General features: G+C 46.3%; 1 protein-coding gene across 2 annotated transcripts in view; it reads left to right on the top strand.

The window, feature by feature from the left end:
- Positions 1-6,180: 6,180 nt before the first annotated feature.
- Positions 6,181-19,066, top strand: part of FRMD4A (FERM domain containing 4A) — a 200,609-nt gene continuing 187,723 nt past the window's right edge. Inside the window, exon 1 of one of the 2 annotated variants that reach the window (XM_068400534.1) lies at positions 6,181-6,339. In XM_068400534.1, the coding sequence (XP_068256635.1) occupies positions 6,181-6,339 (159 nt within the window). The remainder of the gene's footprint in view (positions 6,340-19,066) is intronic. The other variant, XM_068400536.1, reaches the window with a different exon arrangement.

Raw genomic sequence — 19,066 nt, 5'->3', positions numbered from 1 at the left:
GTCCTCTCTCCCAAGCAAATAGTGCTGGTTAAGAGACACCTGCAACGTGAAGCAATGTGTCCTCCAAACCACAGCCCACAGCCAAGGCCATTTCGGCAGCTTGGCCATCATCTTCTGATAAGGGGTGGGAAGCATGAGCTAAATGTGTAATTCAAAATCATGAATACAGGGGCACAGGGGAACCTCTCATAAAGGTAAGTTCTTGCTCCAGTCGCTCACCAGAAGAATAAGCAAAAGCTTGAAACAAGAACAGTGTAACTGAACAAGTGAGTGGCTCCTTCAGTGAACAGTCAGGTGTGTTCGATCCACAGCCTGAAATTCAGTGCCCACCTGATGGGTACAAACACAGGTTTGTCTCAGGTTCGTATTGCTTCATGCCTGAACCTTGACAGAGGCTATTTTAGACACAGGCGAATAACATGGAAGGAAAACAGCTCAGCTGCTGGATGAGCTATACATTGCCCCCTGTTCATAGCTGCCTCCTAAGCAGGCTGTGATTTTTTTCTGTTTTCTTCTGGCCAAAAATAGTTCTCCCGGGCATTTCTGCACATAATACCAGAGAGTAGCTTGATGATAAGTCTTGTGGCGATGGGCACGTGCAAGCGCGTGCTGCCTTGATTGGGCACACTGGTCACAGGACCTTACAGTCCCCAGCGGGATCAGAGTTAATCATAAGCTTGAGTTTCCAAAGTGAATAATCGTATTTAAGATCTCACCATTCACTTTCCGCGGCTGTTCTGCACTATTTACTTAATACGTTGTCCTGACCTACATCCCCTCCTGCAGACTCATTCACCGCAGTCTTCACGGAGAAAGAGGATTGAATAGCAAATCTCTGCACAATCTCTTTCACATTTCTGCGTAGTAGAAGTGAAAATCTCTTCAGCTGGTGGAATATTAGGGACAAGTACAAGCCCGGCTTTATAGGATTCACCTACTTTTAAACCTTTTTAAACCGCTAACGCAGCTTACTTTAGGAAATGAAATGCGTATGATTTGAGGATATGACATACTCTCCTGTGTCAGTCAATAAAAACCTCTCTAAAGTGAGGACACGTACAGCCTTACACAGAAGGAGCTACTGTTCACATAATGATAATACTTAGCACAATCATCAGAGCACTTTACATTTTCAAAGAGCTTTAGAAATGTTATGATCAAGGTGGATGACTGGAATAGCAAATTTTCATTCAATTATTGCTGTGAAGCAGCAGTTCATTTCATTATGGAACATTTTAGGTCTTATGGACTCATGAGAATATATTGAGGAAATTGGCCACGATTTCTGACTCATGATGTTCATCCTAAAATGCAAACAGCAAAGGAGTCTTCAGTTCCTTGAATTTTGTCTGTGGGGAGGTTGTAGGGCTGTCAGTGGTGGTAGACCAGGGGGTGAGGGGTGGAGGCTGTTTATATCTGTGGTTTTGGTAGCATGTGACGTGTGAGAGTTAGAAGGTAACTGAAGCGGTGCACAGCCATCACATTTGCATGGGGCAGTAGGTCTTTGGGGAGATACTTCCAAGTACATCTTCTTGACCTGCAGCTTCCGAGAGGTGAGATAGGGGTGTTGGTGCCTGCTCTACAAGTCTGCGAATGTTCAGGCATGATCATTGTCCAGGTCTTGTGGCCCAGACAGACTGAGGTCATGATCTTTCAGCAATCCAAAATGATTACAGGGTCAGCAGACCCTTAATTGATCAAAGCTCTCAGTAGACCCCATATGGACATCCATATTTTATTTTCACTCTTTCTAAATTCAGGTGAATTTCCTTTGCCCAGAATACATATGTTGTATAATACAGCCCTCAAAGTCTGAGGATTTGCTTCTTCAACTCAAATGCCATTCGCAGCTCCTTTTAAAACCCTTCCCTCAAACCTTTCCTTATACGAACAAAGTACAAAACCTGGCAAAGGTACAAGAAATAAAGCCAATAGTATCTGGTCCTTGCACTCTGGGAAGTTCCCACTGAACACATAAAAACCCTCCATGGTCCCTCCTTGGGTGGCAGCGAGGCCACTTGTCAGGGGAAAGACAGAGAAGCCCAAATGGGTCAGCATGAGGGACGAGACCACCTTGGTTGGGGTGGGAACAAGGCACTCAGAGGCTCAGGTTCTCAAGTGGATTTGGTACCCAACATCCATTTGGAAATCTTGCACATGTGGTTCAGTGCAGTTACAGGAGGATGGTCACTTCTGTAAGTCCCCACCAAGGGCCCTGGCTCTGTGCGGGCACACGTGAAGGAAGGGGGGTGGCTCCTTCTCCGTATGTTTGATCATTTGGAAGTGGGTCATCTCTAACTGTTCCCATCATATCAGCCAAGAAAATGATGTGCCATTAAGGCACAAGGAGGAAAATGCAGCTAGTTAAACATCTCAAAAAAACCATCTCCGACATAAGAAAGCGTGAAGCTGCAACATGAAAGGGAAGTTTAGACATGAAGATCTAACAACATTAATCCTCTTAAAATTATAGAGAAATAAAGATCAAAAAGGGTAATGGATTTGAAATAAGACCTAAAAGACCACATTGGGCTGGAGCTGCAGGGACCGTTGGGGACATATGTTGAGCAGAAGCAGGATTTTTCTGGTATGCCTACAGCAAGCTCGAAGGAAACCGCCCGGCCCGTCTGCCTTTCAACAAGCCCAAATACATCCACACCCATCAGAAAGTTGTGCGTAGAGATTTACTCAAGAGCACGCTGGAAAGAGATGCTGAACTCCTCCTTCGAGGAGTCAGAATGTGCAATCTGCCTAAAGGCAAAACACGGACCCATTTGTTGAGTCCCCAGTTCAGGCAGCGTCCACCTACATCAGTGCACAGCAGTGATCTGCAGGGTCTGCGGTGAGGAGGAGCTGTCTGCTGGGGTTGGGTTGGGAAGTCCACCCACAGTCTTCAAGCCTCAGTAACAGCCCCATGAAACAACACAGCAGCCCAAAGGGCTTTGGGGTTTTTTTTCCTTTGTTTCATGGGCAGTAAGGAGCTATTTTTATACCCTAGTAACAGCCTTCGGACTGTCAGTAAAACGTGGGAGGTTTCATCGTAAATGTTTTGCCTGACATTTTCTCAGAGACAGTGGGAAATAATCAGCGCATAATTAGAGAGGCTGTGTTGAAAAGACCTGCAAATGTCTATAGATCTATGTATAGTGCAAAGGGCTTTTTTTTTTCCTAGTTGACCTTAGTGAAGGTGAAGCTCAGCATGTTTTATAGAAATGTAAGATGATTTTACAGAAATGACTCAAAGTGTACAGCAGCAGAAGAGTCAAGTTGCTGATTCTCAGTAATTTTTCCTCCTCTCTTCTACCATTCCCTGTAGCAATGACCTCTTCTGGCCTTTTTGGATAAGTGACAGCACTTTCTGTGGTGTCTCCCTGGAAAAGAGTACCTTTGGTGGTGTATCCCTTGGCTCTGGAAGGGATGGACTGTGTTTGCCTGAGAAATGTCTGTGGTTGCAATTCCCTCGGAAGCTATGAGGTGGGATGGGTAATCTGTATTCAAGCAGATTTTACCCCCTCAAAAAATAGTATGTATCTAATCAGCAGGAAAACCTCCGCAGGAAACCAATCATCTGCTCTAATCGTGAGGGTAAATCTATGCACTGAAATGCTCACTGGACCTCCTATAGACTCAAGTGACTCCTAAGGAGACTCCTCCAGTCTATCAGTTAAATAAATACTTAGGGGAACTCTTTTCAGAAAGTCTGATTATGTCATCAGCCGAGTGAAAAGGTTCCTTCAGAGCTGCTCTCATCTGTTGAGTAATTACTGAGTTGGGACGGGGGGCCAAAAGTCTCCTTTCGAGCATATGGAAAGACTAGATGCACATGTGGAGTAGCTAATTTTAAAACTGTGGCATATCCTCCATTTCCCCTCCTCTCCCCCTTTACAGAATACCAAAGGGGTTAGGTCATATCCCACAGCAATCACTTGCTATGGTTTCCTTTCCCCCCTCTGTTTTCCTTTATCAAACACATTTCTTTCTTTTTCTCTCTTGTGCTCCCAGGCAGAGATCTTACACGCCAGGCTGTAGCCTGGAGCAAATATTGTCTAGTCAAGTTATATATAAAAAAAAAAAAAAAAAGCAAACCTTTTTTCCAAATTAGGGTTTATAACGGAGATGTTCCTGGTCCCTTGTCTACATCTGCTAACAGAGGCAGTGTCTTACCTAGTTTACAGGCAGGCAAAGAAATAACCAAGAGCTGATAAGCATAGGGAGGCTAGCAGCAAAGGCTGGGCACCAAGGAAACAGATGGGCAGGGGCAGAGAGAGGAGGAAAGAAAACTACACTTTGCAGAATGAATAGCTTCTAACAAGTTTGAAGGAATTATTATTATTATTTTATTTCCATATTGTATGATGCCACTCTAAAAATGATGCCCTGAAGAAGCAATTAGGCTGAGAACATGAATTTTGCAGCTGTATTTTCCTGGCCCTCCACCTGCCCTGTCAATGAGCTGATGAGCATCCTTGTGCCATCATCATGACGCACTTCTCACTTCATGCCCTCCAGTCCTCAAAGATCAAATTATGGATGGGGTCAGGGTGGGACAGACCTGCAGAAAAACAACCAGAGAGTAATATTCCTGCTCCTTCCCTATCCAGGGAGTTGAATCAGAGAAGACATTGAGGCTTTTGGGAAATTATGGCTTCTCAACTCTGCTAAAACAGCAGCTTTGGGGGCTCAGTGCATGCAGGTTCCTCGTGATTTCAGCTCAAAGTGGGGTTGTCCTGTCTATCCTTCTAAAAACTACCTCCTCAGAAATGCCTCCATGTAGGCACTCCCCAGCTGACCCCCATCTGCTCCCTCCAAGTTCCACTGCCTTTTTGTGCACATTCCTCTGAAGGGAGAGTGAAATAGTGAAAAATAGCACTGACAGGCAGCTTCTCCAAGGACACTGGTTTGCACTGTGCCTTTGGTGAAAATACCTGCACCTCAGTTTCCCCACCTGGTCATTAAACTTTAGCCCATAGGTAGAAGGAGAATTCATGGGATTTAGTTGGAAAAGCTGTTGCAATTTAACTGCATGGATTTTGTGGTGATTTGACTCAACTGCAAAGCCCTTGTGTTGATCATGGATTTTTACCCTCACCAGACCAGTTCCCTCATCCACCTCATCATAGATGTTGACAGCACTGAAGTCTCCACCCAGACAAGCTGATCCTGGGGGAAAATGGGTGGGGAACTTACCTCTTCTCAACACCTATTTTAGAAAGGGATGCCAGAAGTGAACCTCTGCATCCATAGACTAAAAAGGGTGTTTTGGCATCCAGCTCAGATGGAAAGAACTGTATTGCATTCTCCTGGGCTTGTTCAGATGAGACCCACCCTTATGAATGCACGCTCAGTAAGAGTTAAAAACATGTCCACACCAGCTGAAACAGACTGATTTTAAACGGTCATTGTTTAATCCCTGTAAGTTTCCAAGATATCACCCCTTGGGTAAATAAGGTGCTTTGCAGACAGTTGCATAAGTCTCATATGACTAAGGAACCTTCTGAGTCCAAAACATATAAAGGCACCAGAAAAGAGAGTTGGGTGGAAAAAAGACTGGAGTGTAACTGTGCGATGGCTAGTCAACACATGGAACAAAAGGATGAAATGTTGCATGTGGCAAAGCTGCCTTCTCAGCTGTTCTGCCGCAGTGTTTGAAAGAGTTAAGCCCAGTACTGGAATGTCTTGGGAATGTTGGCAGAGGGAGAGCCAGTGGCTTTTTTCCTCCCTCTGGATGGAGTCCCAGGACTGAGCTTGCAAAGTGATGACTTTGGATCCGAGTTTTCTTCTTGGTTCTGCAGCGGAGAGCTGGGAAGTGATGCAGTGTAACCAAGAAGCCCTTTGCGAGGGGTGTGCAATTGCCTTCCTAAGTCAGGAGAGGTATTTTTCCCTCTTCCCTGCTCATCCCTGGGTGCAGCAGAACTCGCTTTGAGAAGATACACGGAGGGAGAACCCACATCCTGAAGGGCGTGTGCGAAGGGAGAAAGACACATCCCCAGTTTATTTTGGCTGCTGGTTTTTGTTGTCAGGTTTGGTTTGTTGGTTTGTTTTTTTTTTTCCCTTTCTTTTCCTTCTGCTCCTTTGATGGAAACTGCAGTGACTTTTTAACCTTGCAGTTCATAAGGCGCCTTGGGACTAGCTGATCACCTCCGAGCAGGGAGTCCGGGGTGTTTCACAGGAGGAGCTGGCATGGCTGCTGTGCTGTTTGGCTTTGAGGATCTGCTCTACAGCTGGGACAGCCTGGTGTGGAGCCTGACGTCCCGGGCTCTGAGGACTTGCCGCTTTGGAAACCTGAGGGTCCTGCAGCTCATGCTGAAGCCATGGTGCATTTCCAGAGCCGTTTATCAGGTAGGGTTGCAAAACACCAGGCCAGACCCTCAAACCCCAGTGCTGCAGAGGGGAAACCACACGGGGATTTGCCAGGGTCCTGTCCTGTTCCTACCAACCGCTACAGGTCCTACCACAGGCAGTGGGGCAGAGGAGACTTCATGGGCAGGGGAGGTCTGGGAGGAGAAATGTGGGTTTTGAGGATGGTGGTGGGGTCTCCTGTGGCTGAACACAACTCCAAACTCTGATTCCCACAGAGCAGAGGGGAATAAGTGAATGCAAATTTAGGGTCACTCTGCTATATCCCCTTTCCTTGAGCTTTATACTCATACGTACAGCCAGCCTTAGCTGTGCTGCGTCCTCGAGCTGCCCCTGCAGCTGCACAAGAGTAATTTATAACTTACTTGGAGGAAAGGACACCTAAAGACACGTAATCTGTGGAAAATGGGCAAATGCAGTGGGTTCTAAACTGCAGTAGCACTAGCTGTCCCTACTTGACTTGTGCAATGCCTTCTGACTGCTCTGTCTTGCAAAGTCTGAGACATCTGATTGTCTAAAACTTTTGTTTTACTTGGAGTGTGTTTTATGTGGTGTAGAGAGGTTTGGGGCTTGGTCGACTGGCTTCTCTGTAGAGTTATGCTAACTGCTTGCAGCCTGAGGTATAACAAAACAGCTCTGATAAACTGTGTGTGTTTCTGAGACCGGCTAAACTGGGTTAAATAATCTGAATGTCACACTGAAGGCACTAGAACTAGATACCACTTTGAATAGCAACTCATTCCAGTCTGTAGGTGAGCCCAGGTTGAAATGACACTGTAAAAAAATCAAAAGCTCATCTGCTTTTTCAATCAGACTTAGACAACTGAGGCTGGACATTTATTCTGCTGTGGGGACAAATCCATTAAAATATTTATCAGCTTCACAGGTTTGGCTAGTGCCAGATGCTGGATTGACTGATCAGGCATTTTCTGCTATTCCCATTTGCTCGGTATTTTGCCTTTCCTGTGCTTTGCAAGTCTCCATGTGTGAAGCCAAGTTATACAGAAGAGGCTAGATTAAAAGCTTGTAGAAATTGTGTGTGTTGCTTAGAGGGAAACCAAGGGAAGGCTCTTAGTAATTTCAGCAAACTTTGAACCAGCTTCAAATCATGTTCTGGTTTCTGCAGACTTCAGGAATAGATTTTATGGCCTTGTTTGGAGTTCAGCAGACATGGGCAACATGTTTAAGTATTTGTTTGTCCTAGAAGATGCCTGCAGCCAATAACACAAACCCGTTACCCAGAAGGACCCCTTGTCCCACTGACTGCCCTGGTGGCCCCAAGGCATGGCTTTGAAACTCCCATGAGAGGTACCACAGTGATGGCTCCAAGTGAACCAAGCTGCCCTCCCTGGGCTATGCTTGGTCTTGGCCAGTGTGAACCTGCAGGTCAGTCTGTGCAGAGGCTGCCTATGGTGTGGGATCCACTCTCTACAGCTTGTTCTAGAAGCCTGAACTTGAGGCCAATGAGCTCAGGTGGGCCTGGGAAAGGGGAGGGGGAAGCAAGAGGGCTCAACACTCAATCCTCCTTTAACCCTCCACCCATGTAAAACAATCGTCAAAAACTAAGGAGTTAGTTTTCAGATGTGTCCAGATTCTGATTACGAATAACCTATCCCAGCCTACGCACCACACATCAGGGATGCTACTGCCTGTGATAACTCCTGGGATCGGTGGTCTTTTAATAGATTTACACTGTTGTGAGCACTGAGCACTTGCACGAGTGCACTTTCTCCGTTACAACATGCACACGTCTTCAGCCATCCACCATAGCATTATATCACGTTCCTGGCATGTTATCCTGTTATCCTTCTTTTCTAGAGTCATCAGGGAAATAGGACAGGCAAAGGTGCTTCCCCTTCCCAATCAACTGAGCATCAATGCAGTCTGACGCTCACAGGGCAGGGTGGACTTGAATAGTTGCCCATTTCTCAAACAGAGTCAATGAACATCTGCAAAAGCTCAGTAAAACCATGTCACCTTATTTGTCAATGCCCATGAGCTTCCAGTTCTTTGGAGAGGACCCAAAATGATGGGTTAGGTACCAAGAGAGCTGCTGCTGGGTGGAGGTTTGCTTGGGAAAGGCATCTCATGGCTCGTCGCCACAGAGAGCCAGCAGCAGCAGTATTATTAGTGGTCAGCATGAGCTGATAACTAACTCTACACTTATGTGTATTAATCCTAACAGCAATTCCTCCAGCAACCAGCATCCTCCAATTTAAAGGCTGACAGAGTATTTTAATAGAATATTGCTTGGGAAGAAAGAATTCTTCCACTGTTCATTATTTAGATGAGCAAATAAGCTCTTGACCGTGCTGGGTTTGTTTCTGTAATACATTAATCCCTGTTGCTACTGCATCTTGAGAGCAAAGCAGATCAGCTATAGGACCTCTGCATGGTACCAGACCAGAAACAACCCTAAAAAGAAACATTAGTCAACTTTGTAAAATTAAGCAAAACTTCTTCATATTAAAAAAAAGTATATATCTCTCCCTTTCCTTCATGATTTTTTCTTTAAGTCAATCACATCCCAGTGCATCTGTGCTTCTGGAGCCATTTGCTGGCTCACCCTTACTGAAACCGACTTGGGGGTACTGCAGCAGCAACCTGCCTGAGCAGGACCCACACTGCTGCACACACACCACCCAGGAGGATCAGGTCCTCCTTTGTGCCACCAGCCAAGACTAGGGCTCCTCGGGTATGGCGTCAACTTGGAGAATTTTTTGTATCCTTTCCCTAGACTGTTGTCTCCACCACACAAACCCTGAAAAACTTCCATGGGTTTGGTAATTCCCTTCTACTCTCTCACCTACAAAATATATAAAAACAAAGCTAATACTGTACAGAGGGCATGGTCCAGAGTTGCTGCCAATGCAACAGGCAATGGGTTCTTGAAAAGAAAAGGAGCTCCAAGCACGAACAAAATCAGTGTAATTCCCTTTATTTCTGACAAGTGAGACTTTCCTTTCTTGGCTCTTGGGAAGTAAGTGGCAATGCACTAGCAGAGGTAGATGGAATAGTAATTTTGGGATGATGGTGGCTGTGGTGGTCAGGATCCCATCCCACTTGAGATTTCAGTCTTCAAATCCAAACTGACACAGCAATCAGAAATCTGGGCTTGCTCAGGTTGCGCTCTGAGCAGTAGTTTTTATAAAATAAGTTAAAACAATCAAAAGTTTTTCCTTCATAGAATCATAGAATCATAGAATCATGGAATGGTTTGGGTTGGAAGGGACCTTAAACATCATCTAGTTCCAACCCCCCTGCCATGGACAGGGACACCTTCCACTAGACCAGGTTGCTCACAGCCCCATCCAACCTGGCCTTCAACACTGCCAGGGAGGGGGCAGCCACAGCTTCTCTGGGCAACCTGGGCCAGTGTCTCACCACCCTCACAGTCAAGAATTTCTTCCTAGTATCTAATCTAAATCTACCCTCTTTCAGTTTAAAACCGTTACCCCTCGTCCTATCACTACTTGCCCTTGTAAAAAGTCCCTCTCAGCTTTCCTGTAACCCCTTCAGGTACTGGAAGGCTGCTAGAAGGTCTCCCTGGAGCCTTTTCTTCTCCAGGCTGAACAGCCCCAACTCTCTCAGCCTGTCTTCGTAGGAGAGGTGCTCCAGCCCTCTGATCATCTTCGTGGCCCTCTTCTGGACTCTATCCAACAGCTCCATGTCCTTCTTATGTTGGGGGCCCCAGAGCTGGATGCAGTACTGCAGGTGGGGTCTCATGAGAGCGGAGCAGAGGGGCAGAATCACCTCCCTCGACCTGCTGGCCACGCTGCTTTTGATGCAGCCCAGGATACCATTGGCTTTCTGGGCTGCAAGCGCACATTGCTGGCTCATGTTGAGCTTCTCATCAACCATCACCCCCAAGTCCTTCTCCTCAGGGCTGCTCTCAATCTATTCTCTTCCCAACCTGTCTTTGTCCTTGGGATTGCCCTGACCCACATGCAGGACCTTGCACATGGCCTTGTTATTCTTGGTCTCCAAACTGGATTTGACTATCAGAGATGCCGAGTAACTCCATTTCTCGTTGTCTTTAAGTGCTGCTGTGGTACGCAGGACATCCAGGAGCTAGAGGCTTTTGGTACCCTGAAGCAAGGTACCATCATCTGTCTCAGACTACATTTCCCTTCCCATCAAGTAAATCCTCCTGGAAGTCCACTGCGATTCCCAGGTATACATTTGCCTGCACAATCTGAACAAACCACTTGCCTTGCTCTGTTTTCAGTGGGGCTAATACTCAACAGCTGCTATATTTTAATTGCGATGAACACTTGCTGTATTTTAATTGTGTTTTGTGATCCACCGTGTGGCTTTCTGACTGCATGAACAAAACACATTCGAAAAAGGAGATTAGCAAATAATAAACTTCCAGTTGAGGCTTTCAGACAGTCAGTTGGGTGAGTTGCCACAGAGTTGTTGGGTGTATTTTTACCAATGCCCAGAAGATGTCTGACTGCTCTGACCTACTGAAAAAACGCCCCTGTGAACTAACACAGTGCCTGCTTTTGCGGAAATACTCACATTTCAAGAAGTGTTGGAGGACGGCCGGTTTATTACGGGATAGGCAGTCAGCTCTGCATTTTAACATCCTGAAGATATTTCACTATTTATTTAATCTCCAAATCCATCAACAAATGTTTTAGTTTCATGGCTGCGTCTGTGCAGCGTCAAAGAATATTAGGCAGGCCAGGACCTATATCTTCAGTGAAAACGTGTTTATGTGTCCGTCTGTTTAAAATCCCACCAGCTGCTCCTACCGAGTCAGAGGCAGACCACTGGATGCAGAGCAGTCTCTTGAAGAGCTGTAATACCAATCACAGACATTTAATTCCTCACACACGGTACACAATAGTGCTGTGTACTTTTTACACACTGCTTCTTATCCACCAAGTACTTGGGAAGGTGGTTAAGTAATATCGTGCCTATTTTACTGCTGTAGAAGCTGAGGCAGAGACGGACAAAATGACTCACTGCAGGCTATAGACTCAAGCGCAGAATTGTCTTCAATACCGCATTGCTCCCCATACATCCAGTTATAGGTAATGGGATTAAGAAAGGAGGTGGGCCGCAGCATTTAGGGGCTGGATGTTAACCTAAAACGAGGAAGAGAATAGAGCTTTTGCCATGCTGGCAGAAGGATAAAGGCCCAAGGAGCAATGGCAGGAACAAATTCAGAAGCCAAGGTCCCATGATGGGGGAAGGATATTTGGGGGCTCTGGGCAGCTCCAGCCCCAGGAGGGAAGTTGCTGCTGCTGTGGAAGTCCCCAGTTCCTGCAAGGCAGAATTAAGTCTCAGATCCCAGCTCACTAACTGGTTTCGAGCTGTAAAAATCACCCATGACTCCTCACCTCTTAGTACTGAGGGTGCTTTTGCAGTGCTTTAACTCCCTGTCATTCCTCTTGGGCCAGAGCTGGCAGGTGTTGCTGACCAGAAGCTGTTTTTTCATCTACATACATGAAGATGTACTCAGCCATACAAGCCCCCAGACCATGTCCTCCTTGGGCGTGATATTTGGGTACTTCATTCCCCTTATCTTCCAGATCCTGCAATGCTATTTTCCCTGGGGAGAATGTATCTCAGGTGTATTTCCCACATGGTGCCCGTTGCTGGCTACCGGGTGCTAATGGGTTTTCACCCAGCTGCCAGGGGCGTTGGGGAGTTGAACTGAAGGGCTTTGGGGTTTCTCCATTCACTTGGGGAATGGCTAGCACCCTGCTGGGTGTTGCATCGATAAAGGGACAGGCTGTTATCCACCTTGCAGTGGGCTCTGAGACATCCACACAACCCCATGTACCCTATCAGAAACGCAGTCTTCCTCCTCGTAAAGGAGCAATTTAGGAAATCCATTCTTGTTTCAGCATCATTCCTCACCCTGCTTGCCTTGAAGACATCTTATTATGTCTAAGAGCAATTAGGGATTCAGGAGCAAAAGTGGTATTTTGCAAGCCTGCCCTGCTGCCGTAAAAGGCTGTGCAAATCAATGTTGGGCAAGAGGGAGGAAGGAAAGGGCTGAAATGTTAAACACATCATTTCAGATTGGTAAAACTTCCAGGTTTTGATTTATAGCTTCATCACCAAGTAGATTAATGTGGAATTCAAACACAACCAGCTCTTTGCTTTCCTTTCAGGCCTGCCGTATTAGCATTTCCCATTAATCTAGTCAGCTCCAGCACGATGAAGGCTGAGGAAACGAGGGATTAGGCATGTGGGAGTGCTGGGCGGGCAGGAGAAGAGAGCCAGCAAAATTCGCTTTAGCTAACTAGCAAAGTAGAGAGCATGGGACCTTATTCAGGTCTCAGCTTGTAGCTGAAGCTGTTTCTGACTCCCTCAAAGTCAGCAAACCCAGACCCTTTCTCTTCTGGTTTTGGGCAGAGGGCTTTCCAGCTGGGTTGGTGATTTTCTGCTCATAAGGACAACAGTGGATGTGGGTACCAGTGCCAGCCATAGCGCTGCGCTTGCAAGGTTCTTTGCTGGTGGCTGTTCTGTCGTGAGAGCACCGTGATGCCCCGGTACAGCCAGTGTTCAGGAGGCTTTGAGCCCCCTAAAGGCATACCGCAGGGTATCATAAGGGGGTCAGGCCCCTCCAAGCTTGCAGCCTGCCTAATTCCCACTTTTAGTGGGAGGCAACTGTGACTTTTTTCCCCGGCACTCTCTGCTGAGCTAGTCCGCAGGCTCTGGAGCTGCCCTGGAGACTTCTCAAACTTTATTGCTACATATTTAAGCATTTATGAGACTTGAACTGCTTCTCTTAAAAAAAAAAAACACAACAGCAACCAACATGAATCACAAAAAAAAAAAAAAGGAAAAAAATCTCCACCCAAGAGCCCCAGAGTTGCCGAAAGGGCTAATGAGCCTCACATGTTTCCAAAAGCCACTTGGGAGCTTTTGGCTTGCAGAGTTTCTCACCCCATCTTCGTTGCAGGCAGAAGCAAAAAGGGTTAGACAGGCAGGGGAGGGGAGAGAAAACGCAAATGTTAAAAATTCATCTTTGCCAGAAAATGTATCCAAACAGGCAAGAAAAAAAAATCAGCTTACAAAGGAATCCCAAGCCATTTCTACTCAAGGTATCTACGGGGAAATCACAAGAGGTGTTCAATAAGTTCCCATCCCCAGGTATTTTTATGACACACTGTAAAATTGCGGTCAGCATTTAATACAGACTTCCCCTGCCTTTCTAGAGCTGGCAAGGGCTGAGACAGTCTGCCAGGATCTGTGCTGCTGCCACCAGCCCCACTGTAGCCCACTGATGTCAGTGGAGACAAGGTCAAAATGTTAATGCAGCAAAATATCCAGGTAGACATGAGTGCTTATCCCCACTCTAGGGCATGCCAAATCAGGCTGCCCAAAGCTGGTCCTCATCCCACACTGCATGGGGTGAGAGGGCAATAGCAGCCTGGTTCAAGTAAAGCCAGAGGGCTGCTTGAGATGTTTTGCCCAGCGCTGAAGATTCAAAGTAAAACATCATTGCAGAGATGCTCAAAAGGGCTTATACATCTGGACAGTTTGGGGCAATAACCTTTTTGCCTCCTGGACAGTCACAAACACCTAGTCCCCTCGTCATCTTGTGGGGTCTCATCTCTTCTTCCACTGCCCCAAGGCAGCTGTGGGTCAAGGCAAGGTGCACAGGGGTTTTCTGGAGAGCAGGGACAGGCACCAGAGGTTTCCTGGGCAATAGTTGAACCTGAACCATTAAATCACCTCGAGGGGTTGCTGTGCCACCTGTTAAAGCTAATGTGGACCTGCCCCAGACTGAGGTTCATGCTCACTAATTATTTGCAAACACAACACTGCAGCGCTTCCCATGTGCTGTAGCAAATTGTCTGGTTCTGCTAGAAAATCAGGTAGACTTTAAACCCACATTGACCCTTGTATCCATCTTTACATTAACTTTTAGGGGTGATAGGAAGAGATTGAGTGGTCAAGTCTCATGACTGAGCTTTTTTTCATTCAAGAAATACAGCAGCCTCTTAAAAGAGGAGGAGTACTTGGCATTGTTTTGCTCACACGTGGATTTTTCCAACCTGCTTCCCTGTGAGAAATATTCAGTCTCCAGTACTAGTCTGTTCATGGAGAGGAGGCTGGCAGCTGCCCTGGTTATGAACATGAAGAAAGTCTTTCATGGTGTTAATTCTAGCCCACTAATAAATGGGTTAGGATTGCTAATGAAGCTTATATAGGCCATCGGCCAAGGAGCAAACACAAGCGATGCTGAATTGTTTCTAGCCCAGGATGGTTTTGAACCCATCTCAAAGCTGAGCTCTCTTGAAGTCCATCACCAATGACATGGGCAATCATGTCCCTGTCTTTGCTTTTGGCTGCAAGGGATGGAAACTGTGCTCTCCACAAGGAATACAAAATGTGTCAACTGAGAGGATCCTCGGCAGCTCATCCTGCTTATAACAGAAATACATCTACCAGCAAGGCAAGGGAAATACTCTTTGATCCCCTGGGTTTGCAGAAGCCAGGTCTGAACTGGTTCTTCCTAGGCTTAGTTACTTACCACTCAGTGTCTTGAAACTTGAGATGGGATGCATCTCATGTTCCTTTAGGTATCAAAAAATAGGCATTTTATCTATGCTGGTTCCTTCCAAGATGGGTGTCTTGGGCAGACGATAGAAGTCACCCTCTGGAAATGCCTACCCCTTTGTGCTGAAATCAGAAAGAGCTGAGACCACTAAACCCAACTAGATGCCAAAGTATTAAACACCCACAGTCCTCTGAGATAGAGCTCAGTCATGTTGTTCTGATTAAATATGTATCATCCAAGGCCTGGGTGAAAAATGCTGGAAGCCCTCAGGAAGGTAAGCAACCATCAGGACAGAGTGCCCAGCAAGCTTGCAGCTCGTGTCATCCAGCTTCAGCTGTTGCAGTTGATACAACATGCTCTGTAATGGGACAGGCCCCCAGGAACCTGCTTTTGGTAAAGAGCTTTGTCTTCCCCAGAGAAACATTTGTGAACAATTTAATCCTCTAAAGTAATTGAAACCAGCGGGGAGTTTTGCTTGAAGAATTTTTGTTCAATTCAACCCCTTCTCCCTCAAAGAGAAATCCATCCTGAATATACGGCTCAGAGTAGCCCTGGAATAGGTCCGCTCCCATCAGACTTCCATGTGTTTCTTCTCTTGAGTAAAATAAAATGATCATGGGGAAAACCTGCTTTTTCCTTCCCTGTTTGCAACATGTTGCTCCATCAAAGGCATTGTGCAATGGATGCCATTTCTTTCGAATGTTCTTCTGGAGCAAAGGTGGAGCTGACTGGTGCCATTGATGCGATCCTGCCCTAACTGTGTTTGCAGCTGCATCCGAGATGCTGCCATGAATCATCTGCACTCTTGCAGAAACTCTCTTCACATCCAACCAACAGCATCCAATTGTTTAGAGAAAAACAGTTGCTCTTGGGCATGGGAGCTTTGGGGAAAAACAAGCCCAAATTACAGACTTGAAAGATGACTCTCATGTGATAGCAAAGAAGAACAGAACAAAGACTTTGAATGCCATCCAGGTCTCAGTAACAGAAGCCATTGAAGCTGGGGTATGTCCTGCCTCTCCTTCCTTCCCTCCATCCCTCCCAGGTTGGACTGAGGAGAATATTAACCCCGTGCACCTTTCACACACACACATGGCTACAGCAAGTCCTTTACCAACATTTGCACATGAATTACTTCCGAAGTTTAAATATAAAGAGCCATTTCTAGTGTCCTCTCATTTTGATTCATCTATAACACTCTTAATTTAAATCTCCCATGCACTGCTTGCGTTCACGTGGGCTCACAGCAGAGGAAGATTGTTGTTTTCCTAACCTGGAAGCTTATGGGGCCAAGCTAGAGGGAAATTTTCATGGGATTTCAAACCTTGTCTTTTTTTCCTTCCTCTCCTTTCAGTTTGGGAGGTATTTTTTTTAACCATGTGAGTCCACTGAGGACTCCAAAACAGCTGACAAAGCATAGTTTTGGACCAGTCCTATCCTCTGCTCCTGGAGAAGAGCTCCTCATGACAGCCAGTGCTATGTCTCAAATACAAAAAGTTATCCAAGGTCAAATTCCTCCGCGCTGTGAACTTCCATCTGGCACCCCAATGGGGGATTAGTGTCTGTCCGGCACCTGGCAGGAGTCACCCAATGTCTGCAGCGTTGCATAACGTGCAAACCCCGTTGGGTGCAATTACTCGCTAACTTCCCTGGTCACTGCGCTGCTGGAGCTGCTGGCTGCTGGGGCTCAAGGGGCTCTTGTAACGCTCCAGAAGGGCAGGAATGTGGGTTTTACAGCCATTGCAAACCAGCTTTGCTCCACTTCCATGGGGCCCAATCTCAACCTCTGTGGGGGCTTAATGTGTTTGTACAGTCACTTCCATGCTGGTAAAGAGGCAGCTCATGATGAAGACAGACCTGTTCAAGGGCTGGAAATTTTTATGTTACTGTAAATTGATGCACTTGAGTTGACCTCTGCTTTTTCTTTTTTTAAATGTTTTTTTAGTACTCTTTAAAGCCCCACAGCCACAGGAGCCTAGAGTCAGGCGGGTCCTCATGTATGTAGCCACAGCTGAGACAACAACTTTGAGTATCGGCAGGGCTAGCAGCTAAGCTGGGCTTTGCAAAACCTCAGGCAGTCAGTCAGGGGTTTTGCAAAACCAGACTGCAAATGAGGAATGGTTTGCACTAAATTATATCAAAGCAGCCACCAGGATGAGGAGGTAGGAAAGAAGGAAGGGGAATAAGCAGCACAGGGGTTGGATAATTTCTAATTAAAGTGAGAACAGAGTCACTGTTCATCTTAGAAAAGAGAGGTTCTGGGAAGTTCGTTGCATTGCATATTCTCAGGCATTCATCATCTGAAATGTCTCTTAATTGCCACTATTATATCACATCGCAAACATTCCTGTAATTTATCAGTCATAACCTCCTACAAAGGGATTCTTTCATTCAAGCAGTTTTCACAGAAATCTTTTCCCCTTGGATCCCGATCCTGTAACACACTCAGACCAGGAATCTGGAAGTGGGACTTTTTTTTCCTTCTTTTTTCTGAATGCCAGATGTTGCTTTGCAGACAATACATTTCAATAAAGGACTGTGTCCCATTTTCAACCTCTTTCCTCTTTGTCCCAAGATAATCAGCTCTTAACAGCTCTTCTTCCTCTTATGGTAAAAGCTGAAATGTAAACATTCAGGATGTCCCAACTGTCAGGAGCCAGCCGAGTCCTGCTAACCCAGACGAAGGGTCCCCGACACAGGGCTGCCTTAAACATTTGGCTCAGCCGACAGACTTTATTTATAATGTAAACTCCTCTTGTCAGTTCCTAACTCCTGGCTCCAGTTTTAGAAAATTTTGCATTTCTGGGGGTTGTATTTTCCCACCACTTAGTCAAGAGCCGAAATTTTTCCTCTCAGAAAATACACTTGCGTGTCAAAGGCCAACGACCTAAAAAATATCAGTAGTTTCACAGCCTAAATATAGCGCAGGACTGAAATCCTGAATTCCTGCAAAGGATCCAGTGTAAACAGCCATCGTCTGTGCAACCGGGGGGTGGGCTGCAGTCCAGGGCTTTTTCTTTACGTTATCGCACGCCACAGCGCCTGGATGTCCCAGCACGGGTGAGGAGCCCTTTGTGCTGGGACATCCTGGCCAAAGCCCTTCCCATCTATGGGCTTCATTATCCAGCTTCACCAAAGGGTTGAGTCACCCCAGCCTGAAGATGCTGCCCTTCTGCTGGCTTACACTCACTTCTCATAAGGGGTTAGTTGTGCGGTCTTGATGTAGAAAGCCCCAGGTTCAAGTGCTGCCGTTGACTTTGCCAAGGAGTCACGTCGCAGTGATAAGCCATGAGGACAATCCTCCTTGTGAGCGCCAAACCAGCCAGAAGTGATTAAGCCTTGACCCATTGTTGGGTGGTGGTGATAAATGCTGGCTCCAAGAAGTAATCCACTGCCGTCCCCTGAGTAGGAGGCTGTGGTTCCCAGCCACACCACTTTATAACAGTGAAACTAATCACGTACTTATCTGTGGATGCTTTAACAAGCACAAACTCATTTCTGTGATTCATCTCATCTTACAGTTCATATGCAAAGCAGATCAGAAGTCTCTCCTGCCAGTGCTGACAATAGCTGAGGTTGACCAGAAGAGATGAACCCATCTGCCCTGCAGAGGTCTAGGATTGCCCAGGACCATCTCTCACCCACTCCACCTTCAGTCTGGGCCAGCATCTATCATGTATTAATACATATGGGTAATGTCTTAACCATTAGCTGTGGATGGGGAAGGCATGATAGCCATTAGAGCTTCGTCTCTCTCTTGTGTCAGACTTGAGAAGGTTGGAAGTAAATGAAACCTCGCCAGGAAAATGCAGCAGGGAATACGGCGTGCACGGTGTTGAAATGGTTTGTGAATGCTCAAGGGTGGGCAGAGCTAATCTTTGTCAGAGCTGATAACCGTTGGTTTACCTCACCCCTTTTCATTTCACTAACCCAGCTCTTGGTGGATCTCATTATCCTGGAAGTCGTTCAAGAGTCTCCCCCTCCTCTAACAGGGCTCCAGACACCTTGCAGGTCTCCAGAGATTAATTGATATTAATATAGGCCAGCCACAAGATTTCTCAGTGGGGCATTTTCTCCTGTGCTTCACAAGTTTGTTGTGTTTCAGGGATGAGCATATCTGGATGGCCTCTTGTGATTTTCTCCAAAGGTTTTTTCAAAGGAAAGGTCTTCTCCAAAGCT

This window comes from Nyctibius grandis, chromosome 5 (genome assembly GCF_013368605.1).
Source record: "Nyctibius grandis isolate bNycGra1 chromosome 5, bNycGra1.pri, whole genome shotgun sequence".
NCBI classification, from domain to species: Eukaryota; Metazoa; Chordata; class Aves; order Nyctibiiformes; family Nyctibiidae; genus Nyctibius; species Nyctibius grandis.
Note: the sequence above shows the minus strand (reverse complement) of the source record. Positions and strands in the feature narration are given on the sequence as shown.